Source organism: Porites lutea, chromosome 3 (genome assembly GCF_958299795.1).
Source record: "Porites lutea chromosome 3, jaPorLute2.1, whole genome shotgun sequence".
NCBI classification, from domain to species: Eukaryota; Metazoa; Cnidaria; class Anthozoa; order Scleractinia; family Poritidae; genus Porites; species Porites lutea.
In genome coordinates, this window is record NC_133203.1 from 42,338,828 (window position 1) to 42,358,662 (window position 19,835).

General features: G+C 41.1%; 1 protein-coding gene and 1 long non-coding RNA gene across 5 annotated transcripts in view; both read right to left on the minus strand.

The window, feature by feature from the left end:
- Positions 1–1,545: 1,545 nt before the first annotated feature.
- On the minus strand, positions 1,546–9,277 carry LOC140929760 (uncharacterized). The gene is made up of 4 exons (XR_012164787.1): positions 8,989–9,277; positions 4,473–4,540; positions 3,836–3,956; positions 1,546–1,869 (listed from the first exon to the last, which is right to left on the minus strand). It is a non-coding gene; the product is annotated as an uncharacterized lncRNA (long non-coding RNA).
- A 2,455-nt stretch (positions 9,278–11,732) lies between these two features.
- Positions 11,733–19,835, minus strand: part of LOC140931165 (uncharacterized) — a 39,002-nt gene continuing 30,899 nt past the window's right edge. For 3 of the 4 annotated variants that reach the window (XM_073380919.1, XM_073380918.1, XM_073380917.1), the window contains exons 5-14: positions 19,549–19,626; positions 18,629–18,719; positions 17,218–17,400; positions 15,861–15,956; positions 14,701–14,796; positions 13,745–13,837; positions 13,494–13,589; positions 13,307–13,402; positions 12,458–12,558; positions 11,733–11,911 (exon numbers count right to left, since the gene is read on the minus strand). In XM_073380919.1, coding sequence (XP_073237020.1) covers positions 11,885–11,911; positions 12,458–12,558; positions 13,307–13,402; positions 13,494–13,589; positions 13,745–13,837; positions 14,701–14,796; positions 15,861–15,956; positions 17,218–17,400; positions 18,629–18,719; positions 19,549–19,626 — 957 coding nt within the window. In that variant the 3' untranslated portion in view covers positions 11,733–11,884. Of the gene's footprint in view, positions 11,912–12,446; positions 12,559–13,306; positions 13,403–13,493; positions 13,590–13,744; positions 13,838–14,700; positions 14,797–15,860; positions 15,957–17,217; positions 17,401–18,628; positions 18,720–19,548; positions 19,627–19,835 lie in introns of all 4 variants that reach the window. The other variant, XM_073380920.1, reaches the window with a different exon arrangement.

Below are 19,835 nucleotides of genomic sequence, written 5' to 3' on the forward strand. Positions count from 1 at the left end.
CGAATCAATGCTGTCTGAAGTAAAAAAGAGACATGAGGGTCCAAAATTCAACATTGATTTTGGGGGGAAGGTGTTGGGGTAGACAGGGGAAGGGGATAGGTATATCCACCATGCAAAAAGGGGCCATTTTATGGAAGTGTGTCAACACTTTTGTCCCTCATTGTAGCTAGTACCGGGAGCCTATCACCCTAGACTCCTGCTAGTACCTAGTTTAGAAAGAACTTTACATCCCTTTTAACTGCTGCAAATCCATCGTCTTTTAAGATGAATAAATCACAAAACTACAACGTTTTCTCGACTTTTTCACAGCCATATAATGTATCTGTTAGCCCTTCTGGGCCTTTTTACAGACCAAATTGACACTATTTGCCTACCCTTTCATACGCTTTTATTAGCGAAATCCCTATCCCTTTCATACACTTGAAGCTGAAAAGGTACCCCTGCCGGGGCGGAGCCTCTCCGTTTAGGTTACTATAGGGGGTGCCCCCCGCCCCCGTTGTACGAGTAACATAAGGATAAATGGGGGTAACACAGGGATACCTTCGAATACCGCCCCGTCACACCGGTAGTAAGTATAGCTGATATACATGTAGTCTACACGAAATAAAATGAACAAAATCTACCTTTTGCAGCAGAGAGATGTGTTTTTTAATCGTTATCGATTACGAAATTAAATGCTGTATACTGTTGTGAGTATATTGGTGAGGTACAAACATATCTCACATCACGTGTTATAAGTAAGTTGACCGGCCTTGAGGGGTTGAAAAAATTGTAAATTGGCGTTGGTGGTCGATCGTGAACTAATACCCCAAATCACGAAAGTGATCTTGTTGGCCGTTTATAATTATCACATGAGCCAGTCACGCCTTATTTGAAAAAAGATGACTCTACCAGTCGGTAATTTGTATGATTCCGACTTAAGTTACATGTTTAGAAATTGTTTTAAAAATTAATAGAAATGAACATCATTTCATTGGTTTACTTTACATCTACATTTTTCAAAATTGTCAGAAACAATTGTTTAAGAAAAATCAATGAGACGCCATTCGTATGCATCTGTAAGCAAATTGCAAGGCATCGTAATGTCTAAGAAGAGTGGTTTTGAGAATATGGGAACGGTTTTTTCCAGTTTAGAGATTCTTCAGGAGCCAGAAATCCGTGAAGATCAGCTGAAATAGTGAGATTTGAAATACTTGGAGACTTTTTGACGGTAAATGGTTAAATTCTAGGCCGTATGACGGCTGACGGTTGACCCCATTGGACCCTCAAAATTCCAGTTTTATATCCAGGACCCTTGAAGAAAAAAGCCTTAAAATTTGGCCTGTGGATTTTCTCGCTAAACCTTTGAGCTTGGCCTTGTTAGTTTTCCAGGCTCTCCCCTTTTTTCTTGGCTCCCCCTCTTTATACTCCCGTTCCCACCGTTTTTTAACTGCTACCTCCAGCTACTTTTCTCTCCAACTTCCGCAACCCTTCCTCTCCTCTGGCTATTCTCCCAGGCTCCCAACCACGCTGGTCCCTTCCCTTCCCACAACTAACAACTAAAACTTTTATTTACAATCAATTGCAATCAACTATAATATATACCATTCACTATTCTACTAGCACAAAATGGTATGCTAAGTGATTAAACTTCAACTCGTTCTTAAACACATTAATGATTTTTTACTTATCATCAATTCATTTGATTTTTTATCTTTTGGAACTTTTAAAACACAAATAGGCGACATCTTGAAAGCACTAAAGAACGAAACTGAGGCTGCATCCATTTCACTTGTAGAACAACTTTAACCTTTAGTCTCCTGGTATACTTGAATACTGGCATTTTTGACAGCACGGACAGAGCTTAGCAGTTATAAGTCCACACCCAACCTATTATATCAAATCAGTAACAGGCGTCAGTATGTTACATTAATTACAGGCTTTTTGTTTCAGCTATTAGTAAGAGTAAGGGCATATAATGGCTCCCGAAAAAACATTGGTCGTGGAAAATTTTGGCCCGATCTCGAAGTCTGGAAAGCGTTTTTGATAGGTCTCGAAGTCCCGTTATCGGGTTCACGTCTTGGGGTCTCGAATTATTTTTTAAGTCTCGCTGTCGAGTTTCTAAACCGGGTCTGGCATTCTCGCGCAGTCTCGAATTTGGCATTCTGATGACCCCTAAGAGTATACCGTAAAACTCCGAAAATAAGCCCCGGGGCTTATATTTTTCAAAAGCCCTTTTTGAGGGGCTTATTTTTGGAGGGGCTTATATTCGGAGGGGCTTATCTACGGAGGGAATGCGTTTCAAAATCGATTGAGCTAGCCATATAGTTGGAAGTAAATGTACCGTTTTTGTTTTGTTATACTTTGTATTGGAGGGCAACTTTCCAAGTACAAGCCCCCGGGGGGCTTATATTTGCAGGGGCGATTTAACGGAGGGTTTTTTTGCGTTACCGGTTTGGGGGGCTTATATTTGGCGGGGCTTATTTTCAGAATTTTACGGTACCGGATATACTAGCCTTCTGAAAGAAACATATTTGCAGTAATGTGTTGACGTATTTTATGGCCTGGCTTTAAGTAATGATCCAGATAAGAAGGAAAGAACCAAACACGATGAACACATGTCGGAATGCAAAAAGGTGCTAACTTTGCTGTTGTCTCTACTACATTTCTTATTGGTTTAAACAGCTAATTTTACGAAATCTTCGCAAAGCAGCATGTATATCTGTCTGGATTTGCAAAAAGGTACCTCCTCCAGGATTATTTTTTGCAACAGTCTCCTTTGAGGCATGTTCAGTACTTGATCATTTTTTTTTCCTCATGATGTTTTCAGTACAAAAAACCCCTAAAAGCTACATTAGACAAAAACATGTCTTTAACCAGGAGCCCATAACATGGAGCGAGCAACTTCCATGCGTTTGTGTCACGGCGTTTTCACGGACCAGTTTATTTTTAGAACGATTTCGGCGCAAATTTTGAATATCTTTTAAATTTCACAAACCAGTCAGCAAAACCTACAGACCTAAAAAAATGATATTTTTTTGCCTTTTAATAACGATTAGTTTTCCTTTTTGATATCTTACACTTCGAATGCGCTCATAGACATGGTGGAGTTTCTATTTTCGCGGGAAAAAGTGCCCTAAAATGAGTCTAAAAATAAACTGGTCCGTAAAAAACGCCGTGACATGGGCCTAGTATAGAAGTTGCTCGCTTCAGGTTATGGGCTCATGCTTTAACACGCTGTTAACATCTTTCCCCACCCCACCCTCTCCCCTACCTATCAATTCCCATTATTCTCTCCGTGTCATAAAACACTATTGTTACATTTGGAATCAGCGCGCGCTGTAGAAGTTTACGAGGTAAGGTTGTTTTAAAGTATGACTTTGATTGTGATTAAGCAATTATTGGATTCGCCTTTCGCAGGATCTGAAGAATTATACAGACCTTTAAGGCCGTATTAATCGCCAAAGCCAAAGACCAAAGGCCTTGACCCGCATAACTCTCCAGATCATACTAAACCTCTTCCAATAATTGCTAATTATTATACACTTTTTTGTGTTGTACTCTCTATCTGTCTTCAAATTGGCTAAGAGCCTACAGCTAATTAGGAAATCGGCGTAACCTACAGATTTTCTAGGCCGAAAAATATATCCAAAGTTGCTACAATAAAAACTAAGAGTGCAACCATTGCTTTTTTTTCTTCTCCTCCTTTCCCTCTAATCGCTCTTTCCTTCGTTACTGTGATTTTGGAGCTTCGGGTGTAATAAACCAGCCTTTTGATGCCTTTTCACTCAAATGACTGCAAATTTCGTTAGGTTGGTTTTCAAAAAACCGGCTAGGTATATTTCCAATGATTTACCTTCACTGTTGTGCAGACTGGTGGTTTAGGAACACCATCCGGAAGTTTGCGACGCAAGCAACAAATAAAAATGCCAAAGGCCAATGCGATTAACAGCAAAAGCCCTGTGATAGATCCAGCCCTGTGAAAAAAAATAGAAGTAAGAAAAATGAAATTGCATGGTTTTAGTTACAAGGCTTTCTCTTCATGTAGGGGACTCAAAGGGAATCCGGATTTCGGGAAATTTTTGTTTGTGGGAGAATCCGGAATACTAGGCTTAATGGAATCTGTAATGTGGAATTCCACCAATGATCCAAGTTCCACTGACAAGGAATCCGGAGATCCAGTCCATGAAATCCGAAATCCACGGTGTGGAATCCAGTCCAAGACTGTCTTGGATTCCCCGGGTCCTAAAGCTTTTCCATCTCGCCACAAAGGCTCCCTCTAGCAAGGGAAAATACATTTAAAAAAAATTCACTTGGCGAGGGGCTTCAGTGATTCAGTGTTTAGCTCTGTCTGGGCAAAATGCCGCTATAAACGTAACAAGGATTCAGGATTAGAAGATTTGTGAGAACCAGGAGTAGCGCCCATACCCATCCCTATTGAGAAAGTATGTGCACGACAAAGGTGATAAAATTTGAAGATCATTCGTACTTACACGATTACAGCAGTGTCCATGTTTTTCCACTTTCCAGAGCACGCTCTCTTGAAGTTCAATGGCGTATACTGTAAAGTACGAATAATGACTTAGTCAACCTATAGTTGCTCACAGTCGATTTTTTTAAGCGACAAGTTGCGAGAACGAGGAATACTGATGACCCAACTAAAACCACGGAATATTTTAGCAAATCTTACTGAAGTTCAATGCGTGTACTGTAAAGTACGAATAATGACTTAGTCAACCTATAGTTGCCCACAGTCGATTTTTTTAAACGACAAGTTGCGAGAACGAGGAAGACTGATGACCCAACTAAAACCGCGGAATATTTTAGCAAATCTTACTGCAAGTTTTCATGTTGAATTGAATTTCATCCTCCTAACGAAGAGCACCGACAGTTTTATCAAGATTCTGCAGATCCAACCATGACTTTAAACTAATATTCTAACTAGCCTACTGCTATAGCTATCAATGCAGTTATAACTTAGATATCACTATCTAACGCCCAATTTTAATCACTGGTAAATTTATATTTTAGTTCATTGTGGCAAATGTACTTACAATCAGTTGTACGTACGTGTGAATACCCAAAAGTTTTCACCGGGGTTGGCGTTTTCCTCCAGTGACTCGTCACACACAAGGATAAATTAATATATTTGAGTTTTTTTATTAAAACAAATGAAACTACGAGCAACCTAATATATATTCCTATATTCAGGTCTTGTCATTATTGGATAAAACAGGACAGCTATGTCCTTTTAAGTATGATAATAAATAAAAACAATTGTAAATTTCTTTTAATTCTATGTGCTAGAATTCGCGAGCCATTCTATCCACAAGGCATATATTTCTAAGGCCTCTTGATTATGATATTTTTCCTCTAATATCGTATCAGTTTTTTTTGCTTTTCTGTGCAGTTAAAACACCCAAACAAGAAACAGGTTCTTACGTGGTAATTAGCAGGGATTTAGGCTATTTTGGTTCTTAAATAGGTTCTGTTCTTATTTTCTGAACAAGCGAGAACACTCACGTCAACTGTCTTGAGGTAATCTACTCTTTGATATTCTCAGATATCAGCATGAACTCGGGCAGTTACGTTTTACCTTCAAGGCTGAAGGAATCTCTGAAGTGACTTTCTCGTATACATTCGGCGCATGTCTGGCAGCTCAAGCAAGTAACCCATAGCGCCAAGAAATATATTGGGTGGCAATCCCGGGGGGGGGGGGGTACTGCAATATATGGGTTATATAGGTATGTGCCGCTGTGAAGGGTATGGTTTTCAAGCAGTTTACTCTAGGATAAGGTATATAAATCAGAGCATTTGGCTCTAGAATACGGTATCATTTTTCAGGAAACTGATCAGTTGGTTGAAAATTTTATCTAGACTAGTTACACAGCTACTCTAGGATAGGGGGGATTTGGGGAGTTTACTCTAGTATAGGGTAGCAAAATTCAGCTGAACTAGCTCTGGTAAAGGTTAAGGGTTCCAGGCTCCCAGCGGCACATCCCCACCCAGAAATTCCTTAAGTGCCCCCCCGGGGTGGCAATTCGATTCCACATAATTAAACACATTTAAATTTTCCGGTTAATAGTATACAATAAAGTTTTGCATACATTAAAATATTTTCTTAACACTTCCAAACAGAACTCGCTTTTTGTTCACATTCCTGTAATATACTTCACATTGCTGTGAGACTGTTATGGGTTCGTTAATCTTTGTTTTTAAATTTGCACTCTCCATGGGGATTTTTGTGTAGGACTGGAATCATGGGGCGCCAACGAGCCTTTTCTAAGGGCCTGTTTACATGAATGTGGGGGACCGCAGGTAGGTGAGGTAACATGTGGCGGGTTACCCCACCTATCACGTAAACGTGACCACCTTAAAATTGAGAGATTATATCTAAGCGGGTTACCTCACTATCTGGCCGGGTATCCCACCTCCATGTAAACAGGTCCTAAAATAAACTTGTCATCCTTAAACCCACGGTTAAAAGAAAAGAACGCGTGGTTAGATGATTACTGTTGATTTTAATCAATAGCAAAAAGCACCCTGTTTTTTGGGACTATTCAGTAAGTCATAATCTGAAGGAGCATTGATAAAGAGAAGGGGCAGAGTTGTCTGTAATTTATCCGTTCTCTCACTTAAGAAACTTTTATGATGTCTTGCTTAGTTTTGCAGTTTCATTTTTTGCCATCAACAAAAAAAATGTGGCTTCTGTCTCACATCGACCATTTTCGAGCCACTGCTTCAGTCACGTGGTTTGAGATTGTGATGATCTGACAAAAACCTTTTAGCACATGGTAGATTGTCAGATAGGGGTGAGGTTTTGCCATATTTATTGGTTTCATTAGCTATCAGTCTGGTAGGAAGTTGTTTTTTATAGCCTTCATACAAGGAAAGTCAGGAGAGGGCTTAAGTTAACTTTTAGCAATGGGAAGTCTAAACAGCAACGTTTTTGAGCGATGCCGTCAACCGGAAATGAGCGTTTTTCTCTTTTAATATAATTATCTTGACGCTACCAAATTTGTACTGTTATGGTCTTTACTCTTAAAGAGACGTTTTGCCAGGAATTTGTTCAAAATCACGGCTGAAGAATTCATAAAGCCCACTTCTGTTTGACGTGCATCGCCCAAAAAGCGTGGTTGCATAAACGGCTCCCTAATATTGTACTAATTTCTGAGCCACTCCCTTCAGATTATTAGTTTAATAATTATTAGTTTTTAGTGACTTTAAGCAACAATGACGGCGACGGCTACGAAAACGTCACTTAAAAAGTGAATTCGCGCTGCCTCAAACTTTACCGCGCTTATTCCATCTCGTTTAATTCGTCAGATGTTGGCAAACTTTTTTGGAGTTGATTCTAAAGGACTGTATCAAAGTTCAGGAAAAGAAAAGGAAAGTTGTTGTCTTGTGCTTCCGTCCTCGATAAAACGTGAAATTAGGCACTTTCACGTTGTAGTCGTGCAACAACGGCTAAGGCCTGTTTCAAACGTCGTGCTACTGCCGTGCTAAGCTGGCTTAACTGTAGCTCGACTGCAGCACGACACTAGCACGACTTGGTTTCAGACGTCGAATTTAATTCAGTCGAATAGAACGGCTGTTGCCGAAAACAAAACACAATAATAAAGAAACTGTTCAGCAAACTTTTAAATGTATTCTAATGTATTTGTAGTTTATGAATTGAGTTCGGCACGGCGGTAGCACGACGTTTGAAACCAAGGCGAGCTACTGCCGTGTTGCACGGCAAGGCTTGCCGTGCAACACGGCAGTAGCACGACTTGGTTTCAAAACGTCGCGCTACTGCCCTGCTAAAGTCGAATTTAATTCAATCAATTGAGTTCGGTTTCGGCAGTAGCACGACGTTCGAAACGGGCCTAAAAAATGTACAAAAAAACGTGATGCACGTGCAAAGCTGTTGTTTTGCTAATAAACCCTATTGCTTTTTTTGATGCACAGCCACTGCAAAAACAAGCAAAACAAACGGGTGTTTCTTGTTATTGCGGAAAACATTGTTGGCTCACTTTGTGTTTTGCTGGTAGAGTCTTTTGTGTTACGTCATTTGGTGTTTGCACCCATCCGAAACACCAAGAAACTACCAAACAAACAAAAAGAAATCACAACAAAAACCAGGAGCCCTGCAAAAGCGAAAGCTTCGCTCGCCGATATTTTTTTCCTTTTTTACCTCAATACGGAGCCCGGTCCCAGGCTACCAAGTTGAGAATGCGTCCCCCAAAACAGTCAACAAAGCACTTTGACAACCATTTCAACCCGGTCTCCCGCGCAATCTTAAAGTGGCGAATAGGAAACCTCAAAAAACCGCCCGGTTTTGAACAAGATTGAAGATTTCGTTTCAATCTTGCGAACTCTCTATGAAGTGGACGTTAGTTTCGTGCATGAGTTACTTGTGACTGCCCGTGACAAGCACAGATCTTATAATTAGTATAGAAAACAAAGATTTAAGTTCTAACATTTCTCTTTCCACTTTTTTAAAAATTCTTTTTCGTTTTAATTATAATCATTTCGTGATTAAATATCTTTGAGCAGTAACTTACATATGAAGTCCCGTTTTTACCTCTTTGCCTTCTTCCAATAAATAAATAAATGCTTAAAATTGCGTTACCCTAGCGTCCCTTGATTTTTTTTACGCCTAAAGAGATTAATTAACCATTTTGTGGAAAGAAGAGAAGTTATAATGGTAATGATAACAATAAAATAAACATAATAAACATAAGTAAAAGTAACAAAAATGAACGAATTTGAAATCACTGCAGGATCCTGAAGGTCAGCGACATCCATTTACGGGATTTGACAGAAAAATGTCATAATAATAGATTTATGATGAGAAATTAGAACTACAGTATAAAAAATAAGCAAACAGGAAATTAGTTCTGGTCGCGGTTAACACGGATGAAGGACTAAGAGACAAACTGTTACAGTTACAAATACCGTGAAGCTTAATCGTAGAATACTGAAGAACCGGACTTTATAACGTTACAACTGAACCTACACACTTACCAGGTAAGACCAATCTTCACTTTGAATTAATCCAAGTGAAAACAAATTAGGGACACAAGAGTGCGTTAAGAGATTCAATCGTATGCATAAGCAAATCTCCAAGATTTAGCCTCGAGCTCTACAAGTAAAGGTCACTGTATATGAGTCACGCGCGTAATCTAAAAAAGTTACCTAACGTGATCACGGCAGCTGACGTGATTCGGGGCGTAGGTCACAGAAAGATTGAAAATGAAGCCTTTTCAATGCTGGGAGAGTTAATCATGAAATAACCCATTAACCAAGCACTCGCTCGAAAGAAGATGGCAGAAACTTATTTCCTCACGTGAGTCACGAGAGTGGGCGTAGATCATTTGAGGATCGCACGAGGACAGGAAAACAACCAAGTTGATTCGCTGATTACAGGAGGATTCAAGGCATTGTGATGTCACGCGCGACATGTGATGTCATCATACATTTGCTGTAATTCGAAACGCCTGCTCTCGGCTTTATTCAAGTACTAGGGAGAAATGCCTCATAATCACAAGCGTTTGCAGCTTTTGATCCACCTCAAATGTTAATATAAGGTAAGAAAGATGAATAAAGATAACTTACCATATGTTTTTATTGTCTTCTTCTGCGTTTTTGTTTATTATATCTGTATTATTGGGAGGCGGGGGTGGGGGGCAGTTTCAAGAGACTCAAAACGCCACAAAAACGCAGCACGCACATTTTAAACTTTCGCCAATAATATACAGTAATGTTTTGCATACGTAGGCCACTCAGGGATCGCACAGGGGCAAGTAGTAAAATTGAAGCTGTAAACAAGTTTGATTTTCAATCAAAACCAACCCCAACAGAGGCCCATATATAAAAAACCTCTACAAGGGATACAATAATAGATATTTTTAAAAGGTGTCTCCCTAATAAATATATTTTTGACTTTAAAGTAAAAAAAGTGGATTGCCTTTTCCAGGTAAAATAACAGAACAAAATCGACATAAAAGAATTAGGAAGCTTTAAAGGGTGATAACGATAGGGGTGATGCACAACTCCGTCAATTAAAATTTTCTTCGCTTCCAACGAACCATTTAACTCAGCATTCCCGGAAAAAACGAAGACGGTAGCTCCACCACCTTTCAACCCTGCATTAACTTGCCTGAGACTGAGAAAATTACGGAGCGTTGAGCTCTCGTTCAAATCACACCCTGCTGTAGGCCTTACATCTCACAGTTCCACAAGCCCTCCGGGCGTACTCCCCTATAAAAGTGACGGGGGTGCTCGTCGTACCTTTTAGGGGTTTAAATTTGTGGATTGGTACCGCTTAGGGTGCTAAAACCTAAAATGTCTGCTGCCAGAGTCGATAAGCTTTATTACGATAAAGATTTAAGGCAATACTTTCAAAAAAGCCTATATTACTATTAAAATTTGCAGTGCCAGTTATATTATTTGTTATTGTTGAATTGGTACCTCTTAGGGGTGGAAATGACTTTGGGACACGCCCATAAAACAAGATTCTGGTACCCTTTAGGGGTGTTCTCGAAATTTTCCGATGAGCACCCCCGTCACTATTATAGGGGAGTACCCCTCCGGGCCACAAGCCCTCTTGCAAGTGATACGGGTAGGGTAAAGAATCGAAGTGAACTCTCTGCAACACGTTGAAAAACATTATTTAATATCTGTTATTATAAGAAATAATACATACATTTGTCAAGTTAATTCTCTAGAAACAAACACATTGTGATAGCTGACCCATTTACTTCGGTACTAGTCTCCTTCGCAGCTGCTCGGGCCGGAGTCACGCAATGTTCCGCATCCCCACGCATTGTGTGACTTCGGTCTGAGCGCGTCGAGAGGCGGCGAAGGAGGTTATTTACTTCCAAGAGTAAACTAAGTAACCTATTTAAGGGGCGGAGGAGGTGAGGGCGAGAAGAAATGAGAAGCAAATAGTATCATGCAGAAGTTCTATAACGAGGTTTTATATCAAATGTTAATTTAGATCATTAGATTCCGAATGAAAGACTCGGAAAACCACCCTGGCCTGTGTAGCCCAATGAACAGTATCACAGTACCGCTTAGAAGCTTGCCTTTCAATTGGTACACTTCAGACGCTGACATTCACAGGATCAAAATTTTGAGCCACCTTGTACAGCATTATACCCAGTACCACAGAAAAAAGTACTGTACCGCTTTCAGCTGCTTTTATTTGAACGGTTGCGCTTTTAAGTAATTATCTTTATCCACAGATTAAAAATTTAAAATCGCCCTCGGAGTCCTCATACAGTGGAACCTCGATATAACGAATTGCCCAGGGACTGGCAAAATTTGTTCGCTATAACGAGGTTTCGTTATATCGAGGTACTTTCCCATATATTATACTTCACTGGGGTAAAAACAATCTTTCGTTATATGGAGGTTCCGCAGTATTTCTCCACGCGAGTGAAAGGCCAGTGGCGGATATAGATCTTCAGAGAATGGGCGGAGTGGGGGGAGGGGGGGGGGAGGGGGGCAGTCATCCAGACCATCCAGACCCTGAGATAAGGGAGAAGGGGGCGGTCTCAAATTTTTTTCGGCCCTTCGGACCTCAGTTTGGCCTAAAAATAAAAGGGGGGGAGAGAGGCCCCCCGGACTTCTCCCCTGGATCCGCCACTGAAGGGTATTGCCTCACTCAATTTACATATACCACCGCGTTTCGTAAAGAGCCCTTGAAATGTTCAAGAACGACTTTGATCTGATTCTAAATGCAACAGAAAGCCTATTGGCCAAAATTGATCCTTCAAACATAATTTAATCTGGATTATTCTAAGATCCATCCTGACGTCGGGAAAAAGTCCAACGAACGTTTTACGGCCGTTGGGGAAATTGTCAAATTGAGGAGAACGTTAATTCTTTATCAGTGGTCGTCCCTCCACCAGTGATATCATGTTCGCTGTTTACGATTGTTTACCTGAAACGAAATAAAAGATTTTAGATATTTCTGCGTGTACAGTAGACTGCGAGCAGTCTCTTATTTTTCCTTTGAATCAAAGTAGATCGGCAGCACGGGCGGGGACCAAGGGGCGAGGGGCGAACGTCGGAGGCAAATTTCCCTTTCGTAAAAGGTCGCGTCCATTTTTAAGAAACGTTTTTGACCTGAAGATAGCAACCCAGGTCGAGCCCGGGACAGACCAGTCAGTATCGCACCTGAGTACCGCGCACATTTCGTAGTGCGATCGTTACCAGGCACCAGGAGCTCTACTGTTACCACATGTTACCACAAACCACAAGTAACCAACCATATGCCATTCGATCGCTGAGGATTTTTTTAAAATTTTTTTTTCAGCAATTGTAGCAATCATTACAAAAAAGAAGACAAATCAAATAACAAGCAGCCTTGAGAGCCGAGCCGACAAGATTCCTTTGTATTGGTGGATACAGAGGGATGGGGTTGGGTTGTGTTTCGGTGGGGTAGAGTGGATTGAGTTTAGGAGGTAAATACTCACTTGATACTCACCACTCCGTGTTGACAGTAAAAGCCGGAATACCCGCGCGTACACGAACATCGATTTCGTCTGATACACGTGCCGCCATTTTGACACTTAGGGTTGCATACCGCTGCAAAAGAATACAGTCGGCCAGTTGTTCAATGAAGATTTTTCCAGAAGTACTGTATTTTATGGTCAAGCATAGTCACCAAAAGGAAACAGATTAATGACCCCCCTCTATGAATTTTCGGGTGAGTAAAGGTTAAGATCCTTATTCGTGTTGGTGACTCGCTTGTCTCCTTCGCATTCGCTCGGGCCGGAGACACGCAAACTTCCCGCCCCTAAGCGGTAGGTTTGTCTTTTGAATTACTGTTACGAGTTGAAGCCTACTGTGCTCTCATTTTACCCTCCTCTCTCTATCAGTGCCCCGTTTTACGCTATTTCAAGCTACTCAAAAGTTCCAAGAAAAAGAAAGAAGTCGAAACAAGAATCTGAGGCCATGCCTGGGAATCAAACACGGAGCCTCCCGAGCGCAGAAGGCAGCGCACTAACCAGCTTTCCTCTGGCAATGCTAGTTTCTGGATCGTTAAATACTTAAGTGCGGAAGAGGTCGGGTCGCTTCCGACTCTCCTTAACCTAGGAAATGTGTTTCTTTATCATCGGGTGACTTGCATTTCAGTCATTTGTCATGCTGCATGTCTATGTTTGGTAGGCCTGTGTAACTGGTGGGATCAGATAGCGGGATTGCAGGGAGGCCCTTGTTTAGCGGCCTAACACAAATTGCCCATAAAATAAGGCATTTATGGCATATGCACCGTATAACCCCACCATCTTTCTGCAGTAGCCATGCCAAAATGAAGCTGTTTTTGTTGTCTCACCTTTCTCACACCTCTTCCCATGCCAGCCGTAATGACATGTACATTTGTCAGGCTTGTAACACACACCGCCGTTCATACAGGGTTGTCCGCAGACCGCTATTAAAATAAAGAGAAACTAGCGTCAGACATGTCCAATGCGGCCTCCCACTGCCCTCACTTAAATGAAAACAAAACCATCCCAGCGTACCTTGCAAGCAGTTACTTCCCGTGTAGCCTTTGGGGCAGCGACATTTGTTCGGTCCAACGCAAACTCCACCATTAAGACAGGTTGGGTTACAAGAAGCTAAGAACGCAAAAAATAAATCACATGTTTGAATAAATTGTTGAGCCAAATGAACTCGCAGTGGGCCGCCTTGTGCTTTGTAGTACAAGTAAGTTTTCATTGATATTTGAGGGAAAATAGGCAAGCGCGAAAATTCATTTTAACGAGGAACTTACGTCTACAGTAGGGCGCAAGGAATCCTGGAGAGCAGTGACACACGTTTGGTCGAACGCATCGTCCACCAAACTGACAGGGCGGGCTGCACAATGCTGCAATAAATAAAAACATCATACGGGCTATGTGACTGGATAAAACAGCTCAGACCAACTTTGTTTACGTTTTGTTTGTTGGTATTTTATGGACACATTAATATAGCCCTTATATGGTTAATTAAATTACGGAGAGTCTGGTCAAGGTTAATGAAGCATACAAGTACATGAAGCACCTACACCAAACTGCCATTTTTAAGAGTCAACTGTTAAGTTTTGTTGGAACTATGGGCACAGCTTGCCTTATGGGGGAAGGAAATATATCAGACATTACGATCTCATGCAAGGTGTCCAACCCATCCACCACATTCATCCACAATACCACAAAATTGTGGATTTCCCTTGGCGCTTTTGAACTTTCCCCTACAAAAGTATAAGAATTAAATGACTGACATCAGGGCTGACGGCTGTTGTCTTCGCCCCACTTCTCTGCTTGGCTCTATAGCCGCCTTCAGTCTAGCGCTTTACTAACCGGGTTAAGCAGAGGGCATTTCCTTTTTTTAAGACGGAAATCCTTTATTTTGTGAAAGTTGAACCATAACTCCTCTACTATCCTGACGCCTGCTGGAATCATCGTTCCTATCATCATCATCATCGTTCGTCCCTTCGCTCGAGATTCTTTTCGTTTGCTGAATACGACTGCAGTTCGCAACGCTCGCATTCGGCTTTAGTTCAGAGATCTCCATCGCTAGAAAATCGCGGTCCAAGGCGATACACGTTCTACGCGGTAGACTAGGCGTTTCTCCCGGGTAAGAGGAAATCTACTCCTATTTACCCAGCAAAGTTACGCGGATAATTTACTAGTAAAGGTAAAAGGAAAAAGTGTATCTTTAGATCTTTAAGAACTAAAGCTTGCAGTGTACCTTTTTCACACTGTGTTCCTCCATATCCTGGTGGGCAGCTACATTTATACGGCCCAACACAAGTTCCACCGTTACGACACAGAATCTTGCATTCAACTGCCAAAAAAATTACATCTTATTCATACAAAATATTTCATTGCATTTCATTAAAACAGTTAGTTAGTTCTGTTTGCTTTCTCTCGAAGATATTTTTCTAATCAGTAGATTTTGACATCCTTCCATAGCACCATTTTGTGTATGCCTATCTTTTACAGTCGGTAATTCGCCTGGCTCGCCGATAGCTTACTATTGGTAAAAACTGGTTGGCCGAACCATTTAACTCTTAAGAGAATTCTACTATTAAACAGAACTGTCCAGGCAGATCAATTTACTCCATAAATGGTATGCACGGCAGTGATGAGTTCATAGCAAAAACTCCCGAATAACGTCTCTTTCATAGCCTCCGTGGTTGGCGGAATTAGCCGGCGAGCGCCGTAGTTTTTGGCGGCGGACGTGGAGACGACACTCGCTTGGCGTGGCGGCTCCGCCGCTACAAAAGTACCCCGGGCACGATCATCCTTCCAGCTACGCAGGATACAACTTTCACTTTCAAAATGACTGACGCAAAAGTCTGGAACTGGTATCAAAGTCGGAACACGTATTTCCGTTTGAAATATTAGGGACTTTAAGATTCAACGACGCGACGGCAAAGAGAACGTCGCTTAAAAAGTGAATTTGCTTTCTTCCAGTCTTTATCGCAATTATTCCTACCCATTTACTTTATCAAATGTAAGCGAACCCTCCTGGAGTTGAATTTCTAGGGACCATATCTAGGTTCAGAAAGAGGAATAGCATTTCGTCGTTGTTTGTTTACGTACTCCATAAAACACGAAATTAGGTATTTTCACGTCGTAGTCGTGCAAAAACGGGTAAAGAAATGTACAAACGAGCGTGATACAAGTGCAAAGTTGTTGTTTTGGTTATAAAACCTATTGTTTTTGTGACGTTTTCGTCGCCGTCCGCGTCGTTAAAGTCCCTATTCCTACCGGGAAAACAGGATGTTCCGTTACTCTCGAAAATTTCCCACCGAAACGACCCGAACAGTACTTTCCAACCGGATTTTCCGGAAACTTCTTGTAAATGGTACACAGTCGTAAACTCAATAAAATAATCATCCTGACCTTTCTCGCATTGGTCACCATGGAAACCGGAACGGCATTGACAATGATTTCGGCTAGCACAAAATCCTCCATTTAAACATGGTCGATCACACTGGGCTAGAGTGAAAAAAGTGAAAGTAGGAAGAGTAAATGTGATTTGTCTACCCACAAAACACCCGTAAGGGCTCTTAAGAAATCGTCCTGTAGTTTTCATGAGTTCTTAAGGGGATTGCATTGGTAGACTGCTTGCAGTCCGCCTTTTCTCTTAAAATCCGTCTAGTTCTTATCTCATCCAGCGCGATTGCGAACCATATTTTTTCTTCTCGGGCTTACGCCCTCGTTTTTCGCGGCTTCCGGCTTCCCCACTCGCATGCTTAGGTTTCGCGTGCAGTAACTTTGCTCGCAGTCTAGAGGATTGGAATCAACCAGTGTTGGAGAGGGAAAGCCGGAGTACCCGAGGAAAACATCTTGGAGCAGAGGAACCTGCGATTCACGTCCTCCTCATATCTCTTCCGCTGCCTGATCGCGGGTTAGGAGCAGTGAAACGAAGCAACAGGTAGTTTATGCAGCGACGTTTTTGAGCAACGCACATCGACTGGAAGTGGGCTTTTGGCACACTTGATTTTGAACAAACGTTTGGGCAAATCGTCTCTATAAGAGTAAGGACACTTAGCAATACAAATTTGGTGGTGCCAAGGCATATCAAAAGAGAAAAAATATCACTTCCGGTTGACGCGCGTCACTCAAAAAACTTAAGCCCCGTGCAAACGGACGCAACATTGTTGGCCAACAACTCCCAACATTGTTGGATGTTACATGTTGCGTCGGTTTGCACCCCCTTTTGCATGTTGCTGGATGTTGTTGCGCAAAGTTTGAAACCAGTCAAACTTTTCAGCCAACAACTCCCAACATTTCTTTTGTTCCGTGATCGTCAAAGCGTAGCACAACAATGTTGGATTTCTTTGCAAAGCTCTTCCAACACTGTTGGGGCCGCGCACGCTCATTACGCATGGTTTACAAAGACTTATGGGTTGTATCCTTCCCACGATACACTGCAGGTCCCAACATTGTTGGGAGTTGTTGCATCCGTTTGCACACCACTCCCAACATTGTTGGCGCAACAATGTTGGGAGTTGTTGCGTCCGTTTGCACGCAACCTTAAACTCCCTAAGAACACACTCAACCCATATATAGCATCAACAACCCGGGTCAAAAAAGGTGGAAGGTGAAGCAGGTGAATGCCATCAAAACTACACCACTTTACTCAGCCCTGCTCAGCCATTTATACAAATGAAACCTCAAGATAATTGAAGGTATGTATTTTCAAATCATCCTCTGTGGATTCAAGAATTAAAAAAGCATTTTATCTTTTTTATACCCGGGCAGATTGTCAGAAAACATTCCTTGACTTCTTCATTCTGCAGAGCCTTAAGGCATTCATCGGTGGGCATTCCGTTCTCGTCTGTGTAACTAGATTCCAGGTCACACATCATAACTCGCTTTCTAGTTCCCTTGCCGCACGAACGAGAGCATTTGGACCACTCAGTCCACGACATTTCAACTGCAAATAGAAAGTGTCCAATCAATACATGCGCAATTGAAGTATGGGGATGCGCTTATGAGGGTAAATACCTCCCTAAGATCGATTAGATTATGTTACCGAGCAACGAAATATGGTTATTATTAACAAGTGCATATCCTTCAGTGATGTGATTCGAGATAGGGATAAACAACTATTGGGAAAAATTACGGATACTCAGTGTTGTTTGAAAGATCTTCTAACAAGTAAACGTACAGATCGATCACTCCGTCAACGTGGCCATGATTACATACTACCACGCATTCGTACGGAGCACTTCAAGTGTTGTTTTGTAAACATGCCTTTTTAAACTTTTTTAGTTTAATGTTTGTAAGAAAACTTAATTGCATTCTTATAAATAATTTCTCTTTTTTTACATTGTACACTTGCACGTGTGCCTGCGAGTGTTTGCTTTAATCTATCAATAAAGACTCTTCAATTCAATTCAATTCAATTCAATTAATCAATTATTAATTAATCAATCAATTAGTTTTTTAATGTCACAGCATGGGATATACGGTTTCTCGACTATTCGAACCAGAGGCTTAAATACAAAACCCATGACAATCATAAGTACGGACAGTAATAGGAACACTCGAACACGAGTAAAGCTAATTTCCATAAAAACGCATGGGCAACGCATTTGATTCAAAGCCATGTGCTTCTTTAGTCCCTTTCTCATTTTCCATTCTCAGATAGTTGAATCTTTCCCTATCTAGAGCCAATTATCTACGGAGACCAGGTATTACGGTTTTCACTTTTTTCAACGTTAAAATTAAAAATTCTGAGGACAAAAACCTCAGGTTGTGATGCGCGGACCATTCAAATGAAACCTTCTAGCAGACTGAGTACTTTCACACGCTTTGAATTGTTTACTATTTAGTTCTAACTTTTAGACTGTGGATTAAATCCTTTAGTGAGACCCAACAGTACTTCCACGTGCTGCTTTGTTTTACAGATTTTCTATGATTTGGGACATTCTTAGAAGTGAAAGAGACGATAAGTAAAAAGATCAAGAAATGTAATGTATACTTTGAATGTTTTTCTTTCGATGCATAAGTTTTCAAACACCGGAGTGGGAAATCAGGGCGTAATAAAAACCTTTACGATACTCGACTCTGCTAACAATCAGACATCACTTTCTCCAAATTTATCCGTAAACCACCATGGTCACCGCGAGAGAGAGATCAACGATTTTCCCGGGACAAACCTTCATTTTGAGGATGGTCAACAATATCTGGCGTACCACCACCGGCGGATCCTTCGTCGTCTTCTCCGCTGCCTTCAAATGGAAGTAGGTTCTGCAAATCAACAATCAGCAAAATCATCCTACAGAAGTTCCTAATAAAAACAGAGTGTATTATATTTTGCTCGGTTGGGTACCAGTGTCCGGCGCTGAGGCCCTCAAACACTGACACTCTTAACACGAAATCCGTGCATTTCGCGACCCTGTTTACCACACGAGGCCATTTTTCATGACCTTCATTCATTTCGTATAGAGTATTAAATATATTTTGGAAATTAAAATGATCTATAATTAGATTTCTCCAAGGAAAAAATGTTGGTACCACGCGTAAGCACGCATGCAGAACGCGCGCCTGTTCTTCTACCCTTTTTAAGCCTCTGACCCCTAAAACCATACCCTGTTCAGCGTCGCATCACCTTTTAGGCCAAATAAGGGAGATAATCCATACAAGGCCTTTTGAATTTGTTTAAAGCTATGTATTCATGGCTGTCCAGACCACAACGATATTTCTCCATTTAAGGCTTATCCTCTCTGAATACCGCTTTATCTATAACTATCGTTAAACTCTTCAGATCCACCACAAATCACGGAAAATGTCCTCTTACGTAAACTTCACCTGGAACCGTCATTAAGTCTCTTTACCACAACTGTAGGTCGAATTATTAGCATAAAATTCAAAAACATAGAAATCTGGCATGTAACAAATTAAAACTTACACGCATTCGCCCATTCCCTGGACCAACCTGAAACCCGCGCACGCTTGCCTCCATCGGAATTTGTTTGTTATAAGGTTGTCAGTATTCACTTACACTCATTTTGATGCAAAATGATCTCAGGTTACTGGTAAAAAGAGTGATGGTTAAACTTAAGTTAAACTAACTTACTGGTTTGAAAATTGGAATATCACACTGTTGTTTAGACGCACCGGGGTCTGGGACAAAGTACATCTCACTAACATCAATCTGGCAAATAATCAAACAAGAAATTTAAGAAACCAAAATAATATAAAAAGTACTCTAAACAGGTTCATATGTTAATCAAAAGGTTTGTATCTTAATAAAAAGTACGCTAAACAGGTTTTCATGTTAATGAAATGAAGTCATCGGCGCGGAAAGGGATCACTTTAGGTTTCGGGAGACTGCCCACCTACCACTCCCCTAACCCAACATTT